The sequence below is a fragment of the Maylandia zebra genome, linkage group LG23, assembly GCF_041146795.1.
Source record: "Maylandia zebra isolate NMK-2024a linkage group LG23, Mzebra_GT3a, whole genome shotgun sequence".
NCBI lineage: Eukaryota > Metazoa > Chordata > Actinopteri > Cichliformes > Cichlidae > Maylandia > Maylandia zebra.
This window is the reverse complement of record NC_135188.1, coordinates 5,967,014-5,992,001: the sequence shown is the minus strand read 5'-3', so window position 1 is coordinate 5,992,001 and position 24,988 is coordinate 5,967,014. Positions and strand designations below refer to the sequence as shown.

General features: G+C 40.2%; 1 protein-coding gene across 1 annotated transcript in view; it reads left to right on the top strand.

Moving 5' to 3' along the window:
- Positions 1 to 758: 758 nt before the first annotated feature.
- The window catches only part of yjefn3 (YjeF N-terminal domain containing 3), a 49,877-nt gene continuing 25,647 nt past the window's right edge, over positions 759 to 24,988 (top strand). Inside the window, exon 1 of the mRNA XM_004554895.3 lies at positions 759 to 1,161. Coding sequence (XP_004554952.1) covers positions 1,094 to 1,161 — 68 coding nt within the window. The 5' untranslated portion in view covers positions 759 to 1,093. The remainder of the gene's footprint in view (positions 1,162 to 24,988) is intronic.

The following is a 24,988-nucleotide window of genomic DNA, read 5'->3' as shown; positions in this document are numbered from 1 at the left end:
TTGAAATAAAATGCAGGAGAATAATTCTGTAATGGAAAAGAAATACAGGCGTCAGTCTGTTAACTGAGCTGTAAGGAGTCAGAAAGTCCGGGCAAAGTGAAGGGTGAAAAAGGGAGAGAGACCTTTAAAAAAAGAAAGTGGGCTATTGTTTATTACCACAACCCACTCATGAGCCTCATTCCTTGGCAACCACAGGTTCTCCTTGTGATACTGCTATACATATCCCTTCTCTGTGTGCATGCGCAGCTCTGTGTAAATTAATAGGTTTGCATTTTCAACAGGTTTACATTTTATCAGCTGCTTCAGATTGATATCAAGAGGCAGCATTTATTAGGTCCTAACTATCACGCTGATAATATCACCTATGATTAATGCCGGAGCTGCAAAAATACTGCTCTGTAGCCACGTTGGCATTAAAGTGTTATTACTTCAGTTAAGGTAATAGATTCAATTTATCTCTCACCACCACGTGAGAGATGGTAGTGTTTGTGATTCACGGAGCAGTCGAGTGTTTCCTCACTCTGGTGCTTGCTCTCGATTCTCCATCAAGGGATCCTTTGGCAACCAGGGAGTATGCATGGACGTCTTTGTGCTTTTGTGAATTTAGGGGAAGTGAGGGAGGCTGTTGCACCGTCGATGACTGAAAAGCTATGATCGTGGCAGCCCGAGCCAATCAGCCAAGGAGCACCATGCCTCCTGATTCTTAATTGGCTGGGTTTCCCGGCAAGCGCAGCTGATACACACAGCCGGCTGGTTTTATCAGAGAACAAGTCGGGGCCACAGTGGAAAGGAGAGAGAGACAGAGGGGAGAGGCAGAGATACAGAGACAAGATTCAGTATGTGTGTGTGTGTGTGTGTGTGAGTGAGTGTATCTAGCAGCCAGTAATTACCATCCAGCGCCTGAACCAATCAAGAGCCGTAGAGAAAGATACAGAGGGAGGAAGCCCCTTTCGATTCTCAGTCTATTCCCAGGCAAAGAAGTAGTCAGTGTGTCCACTGAATCTGAGTCAGACAGAAGGTACGCAAGTGTTTTCTTTGGAGCGGCACAGCTCATCCCTTCTCATATTTGCCGAGTCCTGCTGGGTGAAAACAGATGGACAAGATGAACCATAGCTCAGCTGAGGCAGAGGCTGAGACCATAGAACCACTGCGCTATCTCAGGTAGGCACCAGCTCTGTTCTGTTGCTCTTTTACTGCTTCGTCTCTGCTTCGAATTCGTGTCTTTTAAATTTCCTTCCACACTGTTTACTGTCATCACTTCAGGAGCACAGTGTGAGAAAGACATACGATAGTGACAGGCAGAATTAGCAAGCAAAGATGGAGTGAAACATCAAAGAGAAGGCATCAATGTATTGATTTGAATCTTAGTTTTTATTAATGTTACAATTTGTTCAGGACAAGCTGCTGAAAGATACTTAGGGAACTAATGAGGGACATCAATTACAGTCACCAACAGTGGAAATTATAGTTAAAGTAATGATTAGGGGGTCCACCCCAGGAAACTTTTATACTGCTTTGCCCGTTGTATATTTTCTTCATTGCTCTTCCAGTCATGCATCAAATCAAATTACTACAGATATAGGCTATTATTTAATTAGAACACCCGCGGTTAATTTAGACCAAGCAAAGCATCTTATTATTCTGTGTCCTTGAGGATAAGATGTGTAATCTTGTAATGCAATTTAAGGTTAGTGTAGTAATGCTGTCCTCTTTGCTACCTTCGTAGCATCACTTTTACTGGCAAATTGGAGATGGGGGAAAAAATAGTAATACTTACTGTATCATGGGCTTATGCTGTATTTGGGGTTTATAGACATGTGCTCTGCCTCCTTGCCTTTTTTCACATAAGGCACTTTTCATGTAGGCTGCATACAACCATTATAAATCTGGAATCATCTCTAACCCTCCGAAGACTGGAGGACACTTTAGATGTTTAGACATTTGTCTGGATGTTTCTGTTTGTCAATTGTAATATCTGGTCTGAGAGCTACAGCAGTACAGCAGCAATGCTCACTTAAGTTTAAATTAACTCAAATTAAATACTGATAACTGAAATATATGAACTAGTTCTCTATGACAGCCACATTTAACAAGGAGATCCTTTACTTAATCTTCTGAAATAAAGAGTTGGGCTTTCTGGAGGAATTCTAGGCTAGTTTAAATCTTGTATATCAGAGTCAGGCATTCATCTGAAACATTAAACATTAACAGCGGTCAAGCTGTATAAGTCCCTGAGGCAAGATGGACGAGCATCCTTTAAATGGCACAGCCTAACTCACTATTGAGCTGACCATGCCCATCCCCTTTAGAATGTAACTTTTGCTGTCTGCTTCACGCTGAATAGCATGTCATATTGCAAAGTTAATATAATCTCAAAACTGGTTTCTCGAATATGAGTTCAGTGTACTCAAATGGCCTTCACAGTCATCAGGATGTCAACCCAACAGTGCTGGGAAATGGTGGAACAGGAGACTCAGATCATGTGCAGCTGACCAATCTGCAGCAGCTGTGTGATGCTATCATGTAAATTGACTTTGTGTCAGCCACTAAAGAATGGATGAGCAAGAACCTTCTAAAAGCTAGATGAAGATAAGACTGAAATCTTTCTTCCTCACCCCAAAACTAAGGAAAGTCTTGTTTTGCCAAACTGGGACCTTATAAAATGTCCCAGTTTGGCATGTAGGAAACCTCAGTGTTATTTTAGAAGGTGATATAAATTTACAGTCAGTTTAATTGATCATAAATGCCATCACTGAAACTTCACTTAGGCTCGTAGGCATATTGGTTATTTTAATGATCTTTATACTGGCATACAGAGAACTGCCACTGTGAATAACACACCATCCGGAAAGTTGCTGCCATGAAAACAATGAAATTAATATTTTACCTGCTGTTTTAGGTAAACTACAGTGGATAATTTAGACTGGATTTGCCTTGTCCCACCAGTATCCTGGACTCTGTTTTTGATCCTCTAAGAAATTGAGGCTCCTCTAGTTCTTTGCCTCTAAATATTAGATGTGGTGATGTTTTTAATATGTTACGGATAGCTGTTAGTTTAAAGTAAAGAATCTGTGACAATGTTGTTTTTAAAATAAACTCCACTCATTTTGTCCCCAACCTGTTTGTGTACGTTGCATAATTTAACAAGAAACAAACAATTTTCATTATTTCTGTTGTTGTATAGTAAACCACTGTTTATTGCATTGTTTAACTGAAAAAGTGCTATTCAAGCAAAGTCACTTATTTTCAATCATGTAGCCAATTTCATTATTCCCATCCTTATACACTAAAGTGTATATGTGCATACTAATAATCCTATTTTGATCCACTTTATATTCAAAACACCAATCTGTTGTCATTCTGGGATGCAGTGAAACAGCGATAATACTCCCAGAGCAAAACACGCAAATAAAATGTTTTTCCAGAAAACGTTTAAAGTCAAAAGAGTCTGCACAGATAAGAGAAACCCCATGTAAGAAAACATTTTACAGCCCATTTAGCTTTATGTTTTGGTCATTAAGAGCAAGGGTTGTACCCAAATGTAGACAAGTGATTAATTTCAGTTTCTAACAGAATAGCAGTTTTGGACGTCGTTCAGTCATATGACTCAAATTGTTGTGGAGTATATTCTTCCCCTGGAGTTAAATGAGATGAAGCTTACACATCAAAGTCGACTGCTGGGTGTGTGAAAATGGTTGCAAGTATGAGAAAGATATTGTATTAAGCTTTGACAATGAAGAAGAAGAATAGCAAGCAGAAAAAAAGATGATTCTTTTTTTGCTTTGCTTTATTACTTTCTGTAAATGTTTTAATAACTACGGTAACATTTATGTATTTATCTATGTGCTTTAATAACTGTGTAACACTAATGGTATTTTAAGGCATGAACAGGCACACAATACCACTCCCACATGCACAGTCAGAAATGATGGTGCTTATCAAACCCCTTGAAAGACTCTGAACGGTGTTAAATTTTACAGTGTGATGGCAGGATTAGTGATGCGAACGCCTGGATGCTTTCCAGCCCCGCTGTTTTTGTCTCAGGCTAATCTGCTGAAACTGTGTGTGTTCACTCACAAGTGAATGACAATTGCCTTATTCTTCCATCAGTGCACTTAAAATAAGATAATAGAATTAACAAAGCCCTGACAGATGGCGTCTTCATTTTCTTTTTAGAATTTTTAAATAAAAAATATTCCGTGTCCCCCGTTGGATTTTATAATATATGTAGGCACACGGTACCTTCGGATGTCTTCATATTAAAGTTTCTGATGCATGTTTCTTTCACTGTGTACATATTATTTCAAAAAATCAATTTTTTTTAAATGTCTCTAGATACATTACTTTTTCTTTCCTCATGCACTGCCTGCATTTGCATTCTTCTCCCTGTGTGTTGACATCCGAGCAGCTGAGGCTCACAGATTAACTGTCACCCAAGAGGCTTTTTCCCAGTTGTCAACCTCTCAGATCTCTGCAGCTTGACTGGGACTGGCTGGCAGTCAATTAAGGCAGTAAATTAAAGCCCCCATACACACATAACTGGGGTAGCTGATTATAAAGCTGTTCTCATTGTCAGTACACAAGGTGCGACTTTTAAATAACGGCATTTGGCTTGTGTAATTCTAAACAGCATAAAGCTCATTTATTAGCTTCAGCATGTATTTATATGTATGCTTATAGACATATTGCCTGTGTATGCGCCATTCTTCTAATGTATTGCCACAATGAAATGAAGCAGTGATTCATAATTCGTTCTAAAATGACATATTGATTTTGAGTTGGTAACCGATATCAGTTTAAAAGTTGGTAGATGACAAGCTGTTTGTACAGCAAACCTGCAAATAATCGCTGCCTTAGAAAAATAAAGCTGTTCAGTGATCTGATATAATTATACAGAAACTTTAATGCATTTGCCAGAGGCAAGCAGCAACCCATTTAGTTAACTAACGAAATCCTCAATATGCCACAATCATGCTGTGTTAGTGTGTTAATGGTGGTGACTGCAGAAGTAATAACAAACTACAGAGATACACAGATAATACAATATAGGATGTGTAGCACTAATTCTTAAAAAAAAAAGCATTTTATTTGGATCTCAAATCAACTCAAGTACTTGAGTTGATTTCATGCCCAAGGCAGTGGATAACCTGTCAATGTTGGCAGTAGTTCTGAGCTAGTGATGACTTGGCCTTGGAATCAGCACAGGTGCTTGATGCTGCCGGTAGCCTCTAAAAGTTCAGATGAGTAAATCGCAGAGGGCAAATTTTGGGCTTGTGTGTTGTGCATTCAGGCAAATAATGTCCTCCTGGCAGAAGAAGTGAAAATACCTCAACGCCTGGATGTTTACCAGGCTGTATTTAGTAATTGTGTTCAGTGGAAAATTTTACAAGGCCTTCTCAACATTTGCCAGCACAATATATCCTCATATTTATATAATATGTCCTCTCTCTCAGCTCTAACAGTGATTGTAGTTTTAGTTCCATGCTGGGCCTACTGCACCTGAGGCCTGCAGCCACTCACATAGAGAAATTTTAGACTCGTGGTCTGAGATGTTTTCATGTGTCTCCTGCCAGAACGCTCAGCTATCTGAATTTACCTGCTTTGCCTTCATGTTCTTCATACCTTGACGAAAATTATTATTGAGCTTATTGTTATTCCCTTGGCTTGCCTCCCTCATTTCAGCTCCCCGCCACCAATTCCCACGTTGGCAGCTCCATTTATTTGTGTGACAGCTCCAGCATTTATTTATAGGCTTCATGTAATGATTAGGGCAGAGAGGTTGAGATGCAGAGAGGGAGGATCAGGCGAGAGATGATTTGCCAGAGGGCAATGTTTGGCCATGATTTTTCTCCTCCATTAAAGACAGATTAAGTCCATTCACCATGTTTGAATGAGGAACATCGTGTGTGTGTGTGTGTGTGTGTGTGTGTGTGTGTGTGTGTGTGTGTGTGTGTGTGTGTGTTTGTGGGCGGGGGTTTCAAAGTTTTGTGATCTACTTTTTTAAAAATGTCATTACTTTTCTAGCATACATAGCGCAGTGGTAATTAATGAAGTTCACTGAGTGCTTTTGATAACCCCCCCAATTATTAATGAAATATAACTTTCTTGTTTTTTAAATAGATTTAAGTAAGATTTTCTTGTATTTTTATTTATTAAATCTTAGTTTTTGTGATATTGAGCAATATTTCCCCAGGCTTTCTGAAGGTCTTTAAAATGTTTCTTTGGGAATCTTTCTGTCAGGGTCTTGTACCTGACCTTTTTAAGAGGAATGTTTTATTTTTATGGTCTGTTAAGCCACTTAACACTGACCTATGAATCATTCAGGCATAAAAAAGGCACCTAACCAAGCAATGAACCAGTGATGTGTCTACACATAATAGACTAACAAACAGTTTTAAATGGTATCTTTAGTTACTTTGTTACTAGCAGCCTGTCACAAAAGCAAGCCATTTATTCCCATTTGACAAGAATGAATTCCTATTTTAAGATTTATACTTACAATAGATAAACAGTATCTGAAGGTCATGTCCTTAAGAAATAGGGAAAAAAGCCCAACTAAGACCTCACACAGGGCTCAAGAGATGCATCTAACCCTTCAGTTGATTCATCTACTGTTTACTGAAGGCTCTTCAGAAATAAACTCATTGGAAGCGTGGATGTCAAGAAGACATTCTGAAGGAAGGGAAACAAGGAGAAAAGGCTGAGGCATGCTAAATCACACAAGAACTAGATTAAAAATCAGTGGCAGCAGGTCTGATAAGTGATGAATCCAAATTTGGAATTCCTGGTTCAAATTGTTGTCAGTGTGTATGTAAGAAGTCAGGAGAGGAGGGACATCTGTAAAACATGGCAGAGTCTTTGTCACAGTTTTCTGCTAGTGGTTTTTGGAGATCTTGCCAAAACTGAGGGAATTATGAACACAAATCAAACACGATCAGAATCAGATTCAGCATACAATAGCACACAGAAAGAGTCTGACTGCCTGAATACAAATTTGAAGTTTAAACATTATTAAAACAGTGTGGGATTCTCTTAGGAACAGAACAAAAGGCAGCCAACATCCAAAGAAGAGCTTGGGATGTCCTTCAAGAAGCTTGGAGAACTATTCATGAGGATTATTTAAAGAACTTAGAATAAGTCGAGCAATGTGCAAAAGCCTTGTGACTTTTTCACATTTTCAGCAGCATTCTAGACCCTGATTGGTGACCGGCCAGTCAGCCTCATACCAGTTGCATACCAGCTAACAACAACTTAGCGTGGAGTCACCAAAGTAAGGTGTGCAGAGACGACCAGAAAAACATCATAACAACAAACCTAATCAGACACTTAAATCATTTTAAAGAAGTGAAGAAAAACTAAGCAAACAAAAGTGGCAAAAGCTAAAGCTATCCAAAAGCAGCCAGCTACAACTTTAGAGCCTCGGTATGAGCAAAAGATCAAAGCGGTTAGGGGGAAAGTTATGGAGTTGAGTGAAAAAGAGAAAAGGGTAAATGTCTTGTTAACTTGTGAATTTGAATTAATGTTCAAGAAATCTCATGACCCTGCTTTTGTTTGGTGAGGTAAGATATGTTGTTAATCATTTGTACCTCTGTTTAATAGCTAAGCACTTTATTTTCAGTTTTTTCAGTGACAGAAGATCTTGTAACTTACTGGAGTTTACAGAAAATTTTAAGTTTGATCATTTTATTATTAAAATAATGTTTGCATTGAAGAAAGTGATTTTTATTTGTTTGTACTGTCAGTTATAGTTCTGGAAGGAAAACCAGGAAGCTAGCAGGTCACACTAAACAACTTCTAATTAGTACTTAAGAAATTATAGCTGAGGTCTTACCTTTTTCTATTAAAAATAAATAAAAGTTTTTTTACACAGTAGCTATTATTTGGAAGGAGCCACAATCACCCAAAGGCTAAACGGCTAAATAGAAACTAAGAAGGTAAATACAGGGATGTGGTAATTAATTTTTCATGTTGATGAATTCACACCAAACACCACCTCCCTGGTGAGGTTGAGGTCTGTTTCACCTGAGATTTGACAGCTCTTATGTTCATTTCCCTGACCACCTAAAACAAAATAAATACTGTAGATTCAGGTTTAAATCAGTCTCCAGGCAGCAGCCTTTGTTAATCAAGAACACAAGAGAGCCATTTGAGAGAGGCAGAGCTCAGACTCTCATCTCCTCATTATGCCCACACTGTGAATCATGGGATTTCAGTGGATATCAGGGAACACTGGAGAAAAAGCAATATTCCCCACAAAGTGCCCCAATTTATTTAAACAAAAACACACACATACAATGGCAGATGCACCCTCCCGCACAAAACCCAACAATTGCTTTAGCAGTCATCAGTTTGAAGAAAAAAAGAGCAGACACAAAAGCTCAAACACTTACTGCAGATTGAAGTGATGGGGTGGGTTCGGTTCGCTTATGTCCACTCGTGGTTTCTGTGACAAGACATATACTACAAATTATCCTGCAAACTACAGCAGGTGCACATGGTATATGTCTGCATGTGCAGATTCAGAGCGGTAAGACAGACGTTTTTTTGCAAAAACACAAGAAAATCATTCGTGCTTTAAAGTGACGAGATGCAGTATGGTCAAAAAGTGTTAAATATCGTAGATCACAGGAGCGACCTTCTTGCAGAAGCTCACACGGATTCTTTTAAAGTGTAAGCTGTGCTTATCACCATCTGCTCACCTCTAAAGGCTGCTAGTTTTGTATTAGCCCAGATAACTGTGATAGAAAGATGTTGGAGTGTAAGCACTGGAGCAAATTTTAATGATTTTCTAAGAGGTTGCTCAATACATCCAGCTGTTAGGAGTTAAACCTTCTTTTCCTACCACTTTCTCTCCATGTTGCTCGCTGTGAAACAGTGGATTCTTGTACATGCATAACAAGATGAAGTTAAGAGGGTTCCTCTCTGGGTTCAGCCATTTCAGGTGTCTCTTAACAGAGACATATTTCATTTATTATTCCTCAGACATTTAATGTAATTTAGAGATTTAGTATTGGATACTTAAAACCTGAAAATTGAAAAACATTTCACTGTGTACGTCAAGGATGCTTGTTTGTGTGCGTGACTTAATGTGTATCAGATCGGTTTGACAAGCACTTTTGTCTCTCTGGTGGCAGAAAACATATTCAGCTATGACATCTGTTGAAAACCTAGATCATCTAGATGCCTTAGGAGCCTTCACCCCTAAATTTTCATCAAATGCTCAAACCTACATAAAGTGCTAACAGACTGCTAAATAGAAAAGGCAACCAATAGCTGCCTGGAAAGCACAATAACACATTTTGCTATAGTAGTTTTGGGCTATGATTTGAATATAGTGCACAGTTTTAATGCTGATTTATAAATTAATTATAAATGTGTTCTCTGTTCTGTGTTTTATTCACATTTAGTTTGAACGACACAGGAAATCATTCCTGCCTGTGGCCATCTCCCTGTACAACGCATCCACTTAACACACTGTTTGCTGCTACAACTACACATGTTTCTTTTCCAACTATTTATTTATAAGTGACTTATGTATGTATGTATGTATATATTGTACTATTCTTAGTTAGCGTATTGTCTGTCTTGTCTTAATGTTGGTTTAAAATGGAGCACTGTAACAAAAAATAATTTCCCCCAGGGATCAATAAAGTATTCTGATTCTGATTCTGATTTAAAGAACATACCTACATGGCCTTGCTTAATATTTTTGAGTTTATGACAGTGTGTGTCTTGCATAATCAGTCTTTGTATGGCACATTCAGTTGTTACTTTCATATTTTTGTGATTTAAAAAAAAAAAAAAAGGTATAGAAGTACTCACAACTTCCACTGATGACAGGCGCTTTCATTTGACTCAGTGAAACAGAGCACCAGGCTATTATTAGAGACAGGGCATTATTTCATTTGGCAGGTCCACACTGTGCTTCAATTACCTTTGGTTAATTAAACTATTGTGTTGCTTGAATATGAGCTTTTCATATAGTTCAGTAGGCTTAACAGTGTTGCAGGTGAGACGTGCTCTCCCCCTCATTCTCCTTGTACGTCTTCGTTTTTCCATCTCACTTTAAGTTTTTTTTGATCAGCCCAAATAATATAGCTGTTATTAATCAACATGATTATCTGGCCACTCAGGTTTCCTGCCTATGATGTTGTTTGTTCCCAAGCTCTGAGCAATGCAATTAGTGAGGGAAATGTTATAATGAACAATAGAAATTGACAGACATTGGCCACTTTGTTAGGTACACCTTGCTTACACCTGGTTTTCCTTAGAACTGCTTTAACTACATGCATTTAACAAAATGCTGGAAACATTTCTTGGACATTTTAGTTCTTATTGATATGAGAGTGTCATGCAGTTGCTGGTGAGTCGTGGTCGTCTGCTGCTGTAGCATATCAGAGATGCTCCTCTGTATACCTTGGAGGTCACGAGTCATTATTTGAGTTATTGTTGCTTTTCTGTCAGCTTAAAGTTTGGCCATTCTCCTCTGGCATCAACAAGGGATTTTTTTCCCCTTAGAACCGCAACTCTTCAGACTATTCTTTGTAAACCCCAGGGATGACTGTGTAGGGAAAATCCCAGGAGATCTGCGCTTTTTGAAATACTTGAGCCTATATGGCACCAATGGCCATGGCTCATTCAAAGTCACTTACATCACCTTTCTTCTCTTGCGCTCCAGTTTGAATTTTAGCAGGTCATCTTGACCATGTCTACATGTCCAGAACGCGTAGAGCTGCTGGAATGTGATTGGCTGATTATATATTTATATTAATAACTGTTTGAGCAGGTGTACCTATAAAGTGCCTGGTGAGTGTATCAATAAGATCAAGGTTAAAAGAAAAATGTTTTCTTTGAAGGGGCCTTCTATACACTAAATGTAATACTGAAAAAATATTAGCACCAATAGTTTTCATTATATTCTTTAAAAGTTGTCCAATTCCCTTGTCACATTATTTATGGCAAGAAAGAACTCATGAAAATCTGTGTTTTTCTCAAATATGTGATATGTTTATTTGCCTATTCATGCAGACTTCAGTGTGTGCAGACAGGATGCACCATCATTGTTTACCGAGATACATTTAGAAACTGACAGCCATGAAAAAAAGAGGAAAAAAGAGGCACGGCTTGTGGGTGTGCAATGTTCCTGTTTATTTGTGTAGATGACGGTGGCGTTAGATAAAAGCTTAAAAAATGGTTTAGTGTACGCTGCCTGGCACCTCAATTTTCTGTTTCATTAAGGGAGGGATTTCAACAAGAACACTTGAGCACGCTGCTTTTTTGATAAATACCTTCCAACAATTCAAACCATATCAGCCTCTGATGGAGGCTCACATCCAAGCTATAGGTTTGTGCTTCACTGAATAACAGATTTCAGTCTGCTGAAAAGAAAAAGAGACAATGGCCTCTTTTATTGTGTACTGAATAATCCTTGTTCTGTCATTACTGCCTCATATCCATATTGAGCTATAGTTTTGTTATGTATTATTTTGTATTATTATTGTTAGTATTGATTTTTTGTGGGCTACTATGAGGGATTGATTATTATAACTTCCTTTTCACTTTCTTCTTAAACCCAGACTGAGCTGTGCACACATGCACTCAAGCGCTTACATTTCAGTGTCCTTAACACATTGTAAATGGCCTGTATTTGTATAGCGCTTTACTAGTCCCTAAGGACCCCAAAGCGCTTTACACATCCAGTCATCCACCCATTCACACACTGGTGATGGCAAGCTACATTGTAGCCACAGCCACCCTGGGGCACACAGAGGCGAGGCTGCTGGACACTGGCGCCACCGAGTCTCAGACCACCACCAGTAGGCAACGGGTGAAGTGTCTTGCCCAAGGACACAACGACAGAGACTGTCAGAGCCGGGGCTCGAACCGACAACCTTCCGATTACAAGGCAAACTCCCAACTCTTGAGCCACAATCGCCCAGGAAAAAGCCATCAAGACATCATCATGCCCACAGAGGAATGACAGAATTTACATGGAGATTTCTGAAAGTGAAAGATGGTTATCAATCTTTTTTGTGCACATTTTATATCTGTGATACAGGTCTAGATTCTAGAATGCCTGGCTTGTAAATTACAGGGAGTGCAGAATTATTAGGCAAGTTGTATTTTTGAGGAATAATGTTATTATTGAACAACAACCATGTTCTCAATGAACCCAAAAAACTCATTAATATCAAAGCTGAATGTTTTTGGAAGTAGTTTTTAGTTTGTTTTTAGTTTTAGCTATTTTAGGGGGATATCTGTGTGTGCAGGTGACTATTACTGTGCATAATTATTAGGCAACTTAAAAAACAAATATATACCCATTTCAATAATTAATTTTTTACCAGTGAAACCAATATAACATCTCCACATTCACAAATATACATTTCTGACATTCAAAAACAAAACAAAAACAAATCAGTGACCAATATAGCCACCTTTCTTTGCAAGGACACTCAAAAGCCTGCCATCCATGGATTCTGTCAGTGTTTTGATCTGTTCACCATCAACATTGCGTGCAGCAGCAACCACAGCCTCCCAGACACTGTTCAGAGAGGTGTACTGTTTTCCCTCCTTGTAAATCTCACATTTGATGATGGACCACAAGTTCTCAATGGGGTCCAGATCAGGTGAACAAGGTGGCCATGTCATTAGTTTTTCTTCTTTTATACCCTTTCTTGCCAGCCACGCTGTGGAGTACTTGGACGCGTGTGATGGAGCATTGTCCTGCATGAAAATCATGTTTTCCTTGAAGGATGCAGACTTCTTCCTGTACCACTGCTTGAAGAAGGTGTCTTCCAGAAACTGGCAGTAGGACTGGGAGTTGAGCTTGACTCCATCCTCAACCCGAAAAGGCCCCACAAGCTCATCTTTGATGATACCAGCCCAAACCAGTACTCCACCTCCACCTTGCTGGCGTCTGAGTCGGACTGGAGCTTTCTGCCCTTTACCAATCCAGCCACGGGCCCATCCATCTGGCCCATCAAGACTCACTCTCATTTCATCAGTCCATAAAACCTTAGAAAAATCAGTCTCGAGATATTTCTTGGCCCAGTCTTGATGTTTCAGCTTGTGTGTCTTGTTCAGCCTTTCTTACCTTGGCCATGTCTCTGAGTATTGCACACCTTGTGCTTTTGGGCACTCCAGTGATGTTGCAGCTCTGAAATATGGCCAAACTGGTGGCAAGTGGCATCTTGGCAGCTGCACGCTTGACTTTTCTCAGTTCATGGGCAGTTATTTTGCACCTTGGTTTTTCCACATGCTTCTTGCGACCCTGTTGACTATTTTGAATGAAACGCTTGATTGTTCGATGATCACGCTTCAGAAGCTTTGCAATTTTGAGACTGCTGCATCCCTCTGCAAGATATCTCACTATTTTTGACTTTTCTGAGCCTGTCAAGTCCTTCTTTTGACCCATTTTGCCAAAGGAAAGGACGTTGCCTAATAATTATGCACACCTGATATAGGGTGTTGATGTCATTAGACCACACCCCTTCTCATTACAGAGATGCACATCACCTAATATGCTTAATTGGTAGTAGGCTTTCGAGCCTATACAGCTTGGAGTAAGACAACATGCATGAAGAGGATGATGTGGACAAAATACTCATTTGCCTAATAATTCTGCACTCCCTGTAATATAAGAGAATAAAATCTCACATGGTGAAGCTGAAACATTGCTACTGCAGCAAGACAACAAACATCATTTATAAAAACTAAACACAGTTTCATCAACAGTTACCGTGTTATGTTAGATTCCACTGCCCTACCTTGTGCAGCCAGTGGCCTAGTGGTCATTTGGCAAAATGCATTAGCCTGCTTGGGATTCTTCCAGATTTAGATTTAGTCTGTCAGGCCAATACAGTTGCAACTGATGATTTTATAACTGGTGACTGTAGCCTCAAATTGTAGCTCCACTTTAGGTATGTTTACGAGGAATTCTTATGAGTTATCTGAGCGAGGACCTTTGCAAAACTCTTGCTTTATTATTTCAGAGCAGTCTGTGACTCACTGTGTGTGTGTAAATGTGTGGATACGTGCTTAAATCAAAGTTGGGATTATCCTGTTCTTCGTAGAAAGTGTTGCTTATCTTGGCAGGACGTGGGGTCGAGGTTACTTTATTTTTACTGGAACCTTGAACTTGGGTTGCCTATTGAAAAGGTTAAAAACTGGTTAAAAATTATTTAAAAATATTTTTGAAAGATCAGCTCAACTCATCAATTACACTGAGGTATCCATCATATGTTCCCCCATTTTCTCCCAATTATCAATTTCAGGACTCTGGGAGGCCTAGAACCTATCCCAGCTGTCATGGTGTAAATTCTTATGAGTTATCGACATGAGGACAGATCTGTTACCCTTAAACCCATGTCTTTGTACTGCTGGAGTAACTGAAGAGAACCCACACAGACATTAGAGAATTCTTGCTGTGAAGCAACGGTGCTTACCACCATACACTGAGGTGTCTGTGTTGTGCATTTGGGTCTTAATCCTGTTTCCCCCACCATTAGGAATAGAGCATGTGACATCTCAGTGACATTAGTTACATGAGTCATGAGGACAAAACACTCTTCTACCATTTACTCAGCAATGTGATGCACTAAAAATAAGAGGTGCACACTCATCATACACTATGCGTTTTATTGTATTTTAACTTTTTTTAAAGTTGTTTTTTTAGCCAATGTAGATCTGAACATTTGAAGTAAATGGAAAAGAAGATTTGCATCTGGATTTCTTCATGTGGAAACTAAAAGATGATACAAGCAGTCTGCGCCTTTGTTGCTGCTGAACATTTCTTGTATTTCCATATTCAAAATTGTCAGTATCCACCTTTCAAAGCTAAGCTTAGTAGGTCTACTTGGACATTTCTATGAATTGGAGAATTTCTATCCAAGTGTGCACCGGACCATATCTCTCCAGTGCCAAGAGGCACTACAGCGAGTCTCCTCCAAGGTGATCATGCATGCAGCATCTCCCAAGGAAGCTGCTGAGTGGAAACTCTTGAGCCACATTTCAACTTCTCTTCAGCAGTGCCTTAAGCTGATAACAACAACAAAAAAGAAATAAATTTAAAAAATCCCCCATTTACTATTTCCACTGGAGATAGTAAGTGGTATTTGAAGGTAAGGGGGTCCTTAAAAACCTGATTCTTAAAATCTGGGAGTCAAACAGACAATTTCCTCAAATGGTAGCTATAACAAATTGCTCCACTTGTAATTTCTCTTCCTTCAGCGTTTTTTCTTCTGAAGCCTGTGGAAGACTCGCTGACAGGGGTCAGAGCTGTTCTGAGGAATGTGACTACAAAGAATAGTTTTCTCATGGTGACAGAATGGGAGCGACGCCCATTAGCAACTCGCCTTATGTCGTCTTTGCTGGAAAATCAGCGTGAGAAGTACATGTAGAGTGCGTGGGTGGGTGGATGGGGGTGGGGGGGGGGCGGGACTGGAGGATAGCAGAGAAAAGGAAAAAGTGGGTGAGGTCCGGTGAACAGTTAATAAGATCCAGAGGTTTTGTGCCAGTTGCCATAGAAACCAGCCCTGGCTACACCCCAGTGAGGGATGTAGTCTGGCTCCGTGTGAAGTATAGGGATGATCTTTTTGTTCACCCTTTAAACCCTAGGCTTTTGTTTGAAATGTTCACCTGCAAAAAGATTCCCCAGAACACAATATAAATGAAAGAATTTGAGAAACATAATAAATGCAACAAAGCATTACTTCAGGAATACCAGCAGATCAGCTGATCTCAATACCCGATATGCTCCTACACACAATTAGCAAATTTCATTTATGACCATACTATTTAGCCTTCAAGTAATTTTGCTACCCACCTCCATCCCAGAATGTCTTTTCCTGCATCTGCTGTGTTTGATGCCTTCTTTGTTCGGTGCTGGTTTTGCTGCTGCTACCATGCTTTTCCTTGCATGCATGTGGAAGTGCTTGGTTTTCTTCCGAGTGTCAAATGCAAATTACCACTGTGTAGTGGGTTATATTCACCTAAAAAGAAAAAGATCCCTGGTTTGAATCTGAGAGGAGACATAAATCCCTTTGGGATTGTGTCAGGAAGAGAGTAGAAAAACCTGCCAAGTGTCAAACATGAGAGGAGACCCCTTGTGAATAAGCGAGCCTTCAATAGTATCCTAGGAAATTAAAAAATCAAAAATCACCTTTTGAGTTTAATGATCCTGTCTGACAATTTTAGTTGTGCCTATTTTAAATGGGTCATTAAGATATAAATGTGCTGGTGTGTTTGGCTGCAACTGCTCACAGGTTACTATAATAATTCTTTAATTGCTGGGCATAATCAGGTTCCCTCCAACTGGCTGTCTTAGTGCCTGGCTCCGATTGGAAATTTGGATAAACAGGATGCTTGTGTGGTCCATGCTGGTCTGGGTTGTTTTACTGATCGTCAGCCATCCCTCCACCTGTGGCACTTCTCCACCCGTACATCACTTTCAAGCCTCGCCTCAGAATTGCAATCACAATGACACCAACCCAGTAAAGTTCATCTGGTCTGCAACTCATTGTCCTTCCTGTAACATTAGTCTACTAAACATTCGCTCACTCACTGGCAAGCGCATCTCGACCAGGATCTCCTCTCTGACCATAAACTAGACTTTCTCTGTTTGACTGAAACATGGCAACAGTCCAATGACTTTGTCTCGCTCAATGAAACGCCATTGGAGCTTATTTACACCTGTAAACCTCATTGATTGAGGAGAGGAGGGGTCTTGCGATGATCCACTGTTCCACAAGTTCTTCTCATCTCTGCTCCTGTCTTCCACTTGTTTAAATACACCACTTTACAGCTCTCTGGACCGACCCCTACCATCATATGTACTGTTTACTGACAAGTTTGGCCCTTTACCCTTGTACAAGACACTGACGTGGTGGCAGCACTTCTTTATTAAACATTCTTTTATTGTGGTTTGTAATGGGACACAGACACTCTCGCTCCGCTGTCACGTCCGCTCTCTCCCTCCTCCAACTGTCACTGCGCACATATAAAGACTCACATTCACATGCCAGCACACCTGTTCACCCCGCCTCTGCGTCACCCCGGGAGCTCGCTGCGCCACCCCGCCTCTGCAGCAGAGACCACACCCATGCCACATTTACCTATCACCTAAGACAAATAAAGATTTTTTTAAATGACTTTGCTGTTTTTCTATCTCATTTCGCTGTACTTTTTTCTAACATGATAAACCTAACATTCATATGGACAGTGATAATAGCCCCCCTTCCAGAGACTTCCAATCCTGTCTGGGTTGTTTTAGACTGCAACAATACATAGAATTTTCACTCACTGCAAAGGTCATATATTGGATCTAGTGTGCTGTTCTAGTGTCATTCGCACTGACTGCAAAGCCAAATTGTTTAACCTTTCAGATCATATGTTTTTCTCCTTTAATATTCTTTTCACTTTCTGGGCCCACGTCCCCATTTTAGGTTTGACAGCATTTTAGTAGGTAAAGGTGATTGCCTTGGACATGAATTGAGCTGCGGTTTGGGGAAAGCCTTGAAGGGGACTGGCAGCGGCTCCTGGGCCTGGCAGATCCCCATGTACTAAATAGAAGTGAAGAAGTTAAAGAATAGAAAAGGGCAGGGAGGATGGGGCACGAAAACGAGAATGAACAGCTTGGAGAGCTGAAGGAACATATTGTAATTTTCTCAAGAACCAGACATTTTGATCTCAGTTTGTCCGTTTATTTGGTGACACAGGCAAACGGGCCATTAACTCTGGGGAGAGTGCTCTCGTGCAACACCTCACTTCAGCCCCGTACAGTCACTCAACAACCCAGACCCCCCCTCCCCTTCCTGCACACATTAACTCCCTTTTTCCGGCAGCACAACCAAACATGTATCTTAAAGAAATAACAACCATGTGCAGAGCTAGCAAACCTGTCACTGTAAAATAACATTTAACCATCGTTACAATATATAGATAAGAACCGGAAGGAGTGTGTTTGGAGGGATGGTCCCAATACTGAAATTCCGATACTTTATCTCCCATTCAAAACCCGCAGCCCTCATGATATTACATTTAGGAACATCAAAGCTGTAAACGACCTCCCTTAAACATGTATTTTTTCAACTCCTCATGATCTGGTTTCCTATTACAATACCAACCTTTAAAACCTTAATACCTTGCTCCTCTCAAACACAGATCTGTTTCTTTTTCTCACTCAGCACCTGGGATTACACCCAGCTCGCGCCTTCTCAAAGCTAAGGGGCGCCAACTGGAATTCCTCTTTAAGAAAACCGGACTAACCGCGCACAAAGAAATGTATAATAACCACATCGAACTGTATTGCCTCCTCCAAGTCTACATACTATTCCCATTTATTTTTTCAAGTGTATGTAACCCTAAGTCTCCTTTTTCTTTGTTTAATCATATGACTAGGCCTCCTGACTCTTTTCCTTCTCATATGTACGCCGCTGATATTTGTAACTCTCTAAGGTCGTTCTGCACATTCAAAATTTAACTCTGCGGGAACTGTAGTCTTTTAAGATGACTCCCTCCTCCTCTCTGTCAAATAGTTTTCACAGTTGCAATGTGTGCTGATAACACAAAGACTTCTTTTGTTTAGTTTTTTAAAACTTTTTACCTTTTAGTCATGCATCTCAAACTTCTGTGCTGCTGTATCGCTATGTTGCTAACTTTTGGAACTATTGTGAGGCTCCTTGATCTGCCATTACTGTAAAAAATTGGTCCATTGGAGTGAACAGAGATGACTCTTTCATTCAGTGGCTCTGGGCGGTACTGGGTGTCCTCTGAAGTGAATGTACCACATTTCACAAAAAAGACAACAAACACTACAGCAGAAAGAAACCAACTTGCTGCTTGCCTTGTATCAGTAAAGAGACCTCCAGCGAGGAAGAGTATTTTCCAGGTGCTCAAGTTAAATCACTTGGTTTTTTTTTGTTTTACAAAAGAAAACATATGATCATCACAATATGTTTAAATATAATGTAAATTTTTACTTTCAAGTTCCCAGTCAGGTCCTACTCTTCACTAGGACGTGATTGAAGATTAAATAAAACTGACGAAGATAGAGGAGGAACGGACTGTGAAACCGCAGCATCATTGTGGATGTACTTTTTTCCCCCTTTGTGTCCTAGTGAGGTTAAGAAATGAAGATTTCTGTGTTTATGACTGTCTGAAGGTATTGTACTTCAAACTGTTTACGGCTGTGTTTGTGAGCGTCTGAGCGTGTGAGTCACTGCTTGCAGCCAGGAAGGCTTTCCCAATTTTCAGTAATTGGGTTTAGTGTCTCGCTCTGCTGAGCCCTGACTGTGGTTCTGTTTTGTTTCACTTTGGAGGAATGCTATCACTGAATTGAGATTATGTAAATGACTTGTCTCTGTTTCTGTCTCTCTGTTTTTGTTTACCACAACCTCTACTTTCAAATGTGAACAGTAGAAACCAAATCATACATTTAAATTGCAGTTTGTTTTTGAACATTCTAATAATAGACTAGCAAAAAACAATGTCCATATTTAATTGGGAGTTATCTTTTGTATTCATTTTGTGGGGTACAACAAACATACAGCATATCATCATAAATGCATACTTCCAGTTACTTTCTTAAGGCTGGTTATTTTTCAGAGCTGCCAGAAAACAACTGCAGCATCGCACATTCATATACAAACACTAGAACTGAAATCATTTAGCTTGTGCAATTATTATTAATATTTAATTTAGTGGAGGGGAATCCTTCCTCTTGGTTTGATGGACAGTTGCTAAGGTTGGACTCCCTCACCTGGGAGCCACCTGGTTAATGGTAAAGCAGACAGAGGTATGCAGTAAGAATGGCAGCAAACTGAGAGCCAGACAAAAGAGTCAAGCCACAATCAACTCAGTGTTTACTCGGAAAGAGCAGATCAAAACCCCGGTGAGATAAGGAGGGTGGGGGAGAAAATAAGAGAAAACACGTGCTTTGGAAAGGAGCTGTGGGTTTGCCTTTTGTTTTCTCATATTTTTTCAGTTTATTAGCTTTTATTAGCTCACATTGTTCAGATTTTTTCTTCTCACAGCTAAAAATCTGATTTCTACATTTGCATTATCTCATAGCTGTTGTAATGATAAAAAGTCAGACAGAGGGGCAGGGACACAAGCTTCTGTGGCTTTGTGGATTTCTTTTAACTCACTGTAATTAGTACAAATAAAGCCCAAGGACTGTCACAGTCATTAGAGACGGAGTGGGTGGCACTAAAATTGTCAACACTGGATGTAATTTCTCAAGACTTTATATAACACTGCCAACACATGATTATAATTGGTTTTAACAAAGATATACAAGAAGGAAGATAATGTCAGGACTGATGGAAAAAGAAAAACAAGCATTACCAATTGTAGCCATAGTTCTGTGAGCTGGAAGTGCAGCCCTTGTGGTCAACACTCTCCAGATTTACTCTGTGTGGCTGTCACGATCCTGGGTCTTAGGACCCAGTGTTTTGAGTTTTAGTTCATTTTGATGTTTATAGTATGTTTAGCTCATTAGGCCTCCTATGTTGATTTGCTTATTAGTTCCCCCTTGTGTTTCAACCCATGTTAAGTCTCCCCTGCCCTTCATGTCTCTCTGTGCCCCCTCTGTTCTGTTTATGGTGTGTCTTTGCATGTTTGAGTTTCTTGTTTTCTGTCACCCTGCATTGTGCATTATGTTCTCATGGTTGGTCTTTTGTTACTCCCTCTAGTCTAGTCTCTTGTGTTCAAAGCTGAGTATTTCCCTCTGTGTATTTTGGTTCTTAGACCTCTGCCTTATGGTTTGTCTCTGTTTCTTAGTTGCTGTCTCCACTGTGTCTAGTTCGCGTCTCTGTGTGATACTTCCTGTTTTACTTTGAAGGTCCATGCCTCATGTGAGTGTTTCTAGTTTTGCGTCTCTGTCTCGTCCAGTCCTGATTTCTCCCAGCTGTGCCCTCCTTCTGTGTCTCATTCCCTCGTTATCCCTCTGTGTATTTAAGCCCTGTGTTTCTCTTTGTCAGTGTCGTAGTCTCCATCATAGCTGTGTGATTTTTCCCTGTGGCTCCTTGTGCTTTAGTTTTCCCAGTTTAGTTTATTTTGTATTGTTTTTCGTGTCCCACTCAACGCCAGCAATAAAGCTGTGTTTTTTGAGTTTACCTTTTGTCTCTGTGAGTTTGCGTTTGGGTCCTACTTTTGCCTGCACACAGCCGTACTGTGACAGTGGCTTTCATAACTAACCTAGCATCCTCTAAGCCAGCTGGTCACAAACAGAGGCACGAGGTTGGGCGAGTCCAGCCTGTACCCATAGAAGGTCTTTGTGAGAGGCTGTTGAATAAATGTTATGACTGTACAGCACATATTTCAAACTAGTTCTGAATTAGTATGACCTCAGGTCACCACAATGTTATCAGCTTAAGTCTTAATCCCTGTACATTTCATTCTTATACTCTCGTACTATTATATACACATAAACATGAACATATGCTACCACATTAATGCATGAATTGACACCTACTCCTACACCACACACATACTTGTTGTCTTAATTAATTCAGTCTGTGGCACTGAAAACGTGTAGCTATTGCATTATATGAGACATGCACTGAGGATTTATTATTTTTTTCAGTCCTTGTCCTTTTTTTGACTATTTTAAACCGTTAAGATATATATATATATATATATATATATATATATATATATATATATATATATATATATATATATTTTTTTTTAACTTCATGGCTTCACGGTTTGTTTTGTCCAGGAGGGTTTGGCCTGGGTTCATTGGCTACTTCAAATATCCAAGGCTTTGATGTTGACCCATTCCTGTTTCTCTTTCATTACTGCTGGCATGTTTGTGTGAACAAACACCACAACCCCTGAACAAACCAGGTCTGTTATGTTTTGCCACATCCTGTTTTTATTGTGTGGGTGGACAACAAAAAAATCTGTTTGTGATTTGATTTTGATTTATCGACAAACTGTAATTCTGTTGTTGTGTGTGTGCTGTGTGTACATCACCACCTCAGACTTTTACAAAACAAAGTTTTACATCTTATGCCTGATCTAGCTCCACACTGCTTTCTTTAGAGGAGTAAGAGATGTGTAACGAGAAGCATACAAGAGTATTTGGAGCTGATCGGAGATGGCTGAAATAATAGGAATTAGGTTACTGGAAAAACACATTATGTTTAAGTATTTGAAATAAAAACACAGCAAGTATTATGCTGAACTGTCCTTTTAGCTATTGTCCTATTTATCAGGGATGTATTATTCATTTTCTCATGGGGCCACATGAGAAACTGGGACTGGTATGAAACGTTGCACCAATAAGCTGAACTCATTTCTGCTCACTATTAATTTTATACAGGGCTGCATTGGTGCAAGAAGAAGAAAAAAGGAAAATAAAAAGGATAGTGTACAAACCATGTAATATTCCCAAGGTATGAGTTTCCAGTTTATAACTCCGGATTGGACCAACATCCTATCCATATATCTGATCGGTAGTGTGCAAATGTGGTCTGTGTGGAGGACTATGAGAATAAACGGAGATGTATTTTTCAAAGCAGCAAGAGTTAAAGCTCCCCTGTCAATTCAATTTTCCTTCACCACACAGTCAAGGTCAAGGTAATGAGATTAGTCATCCTCGAGGAGATTGAATAACGAGCATGCAATTAGTTATGCATATTAATACTAAAAATCTACTTGACTGCTCTGCTTACATGCATGAGATGTATCTCCTGTTGAAGCAAGTTAAAGCAAGACTTTTTAGTGATAAACTTAAATAAATAAACATTTATGTTGTAATAAGATGAAAAGACACCTGTGAATGAAAATGATTGCCAATGACATTTTTCACTCTATTAGCTATGAGCTGGCAGTGCTAGTGTAAATCAGTGGAATATAACAGGTGATGGGTCTGTTTGTGTGGGCAGTAGCGACGGAAGCAGGCTCTGCATGATGGCTCCACCCCCACATCACACCTTTGCAGCATGTAGCTGACACATCTGTGCCTACCTCTTTCGCTACTATTGCACTTTCACCTCCCAATCATTTTCAAGGGTGGTGAGGAAGCCTGACTCTATGCACACATATACACTGTCACAGAATACAAAATGTGTGCCCCCCAGGACTCACACAATCACACAGCTGCATGCAAAAACCCACCAATTCTCATATACGACACCCTGCCAGGCTCCTCGGGCTGCGCAGCTTGCGTGACAATCTGTTCCTAATGTATGGGAAATGCCACATGTGCACACATTATGCAGCTAAATCTGTCAATGTAAAAGCCGTTAGTAGCCTGAGGTTACAGCTGCATGCACGGACCTTTACCAGACAAACTCATCAGTCAGTTGTGGAAGGTGCCAAGGGCAAGCGGAATTGTGAGGATGTTTGAGCAGCAGCTGGAATTTGATAGTCATTTCTGACATTGTGGGGCTGTTAAGTGTGAGTGTCTGTGCCTTATAATCCAACACCACCACAGCGGCAGGCTAATTGCTTGTGTAAAACTCCATTTGACAGAGAGAAGAGTGTTAGGTTTATGTGATTGACACACATCAGAGAATAATAGCCCCCCCTCAGAGTTGTGTCCAGGTTTATTGAAACCCCTGCCTGCTCTGCTCTCATTAGAAGCGTCTCACTGGAATATTACTCTGTAGCTCCTCAGCTTTCTTTCAACTCTCTCATCATCATCAAAGCATCTCTGAAGTAAACGCTCATCATTTCTTGCCATCAGCCTTGATCTCCTTACACCTCTGAGACATTTCTTCTTTGCCACCTGCCTCGTAAACCCAACCACCCATACACACACACACACGCACACGCACACACACGCATGCTCACATGCCAGCGAAGTTACAAAAGGTCGGCCGAATGCCAGTTTCAATTGGATGGTCTCTCTGGTCCCTCTCATGGTTTCCCCTACTGCTGGGCTCATCAATTATAAACAACTAGTACATTGAGTGTGTGTTCGTTTACACATGCAGGTGCGCTTGGGTGGGGATACAGTTTTGTCAGAAACAAAACAACACTTTGCGTGCAGCTTATGGGCAACTAGGTGGGAGACACTGAGACACAGTGGCAGTGTGGGTTTGAGGCTTTCTTATTAATATGCTCTCTGGTTTTTATGTGCTGCATTTGTTCTGTATCTAAATGCCTTTCAGTTGACCCACCTGCTTTTGCCATATGAAACACTGCATAGTTTGCCCCGTGAAAGAGAATTTCTCAGGAGAGAAGGAATTAGATCACACACACGCACGTACTTGTGGCAGAAGCGCACACACACTTTTACCCGTACATGCACTCCGAGGATGATTAGGTAGGAAGAAAGTGAACAATCTATGTGGAGGGAGTTCAAAGGCATCCTTGGAGAGTTTTCAGCAGCAGCATCATTCTCATTTTTTGTCCTCCTCTGGCTCTGCCTGGGGATTCTCCCATCTTGCCTTTTATTCGTCGTGCTACAAAATAGAACGTAAAAAGTGTGAGCAAAAAGGGAGATTAGTCTTTTGTAACCAAACCAACTAAGCTGAGGCCCACTGCATTCCTCCAGGGCCATCAAAGCCTGTAATGGGGACACGTCATGGAAACAACAACAACACATGAAAATACACAACAACAAAATACACTGAAAAGATTTTTATATTCAGCTTTACCTAAACTGCAGGCTTGAACTCCAAACTATGCATTCACAGAGCCATTCATTATACTCATTAGCAGAGATGGGCAGTAACGTGTTACTGTAATCTGATTGCTTTTTTCAGGTAACGAGTAAAGTAAGGGATTACTATTGCAAAAACAGTAATTAGATTACCGTTACTTTCCCGTAGGAACGCTGCGTTACTGCGTTACTAAAACCGTGATTTTTTTTTGTGAGAACGTCTGATGACAGTGACGTAAGCGAGTGCGCCGTTTGTGACAACAGCTGTGTGCAGATCAACAGTGGATCATATATCGAGTGCGGGAGAGAGTATGAGCGTGCAGCGTTTAAAGCGACAAAAACATTAGTGTCCATTGTGCGTGGGAAGAA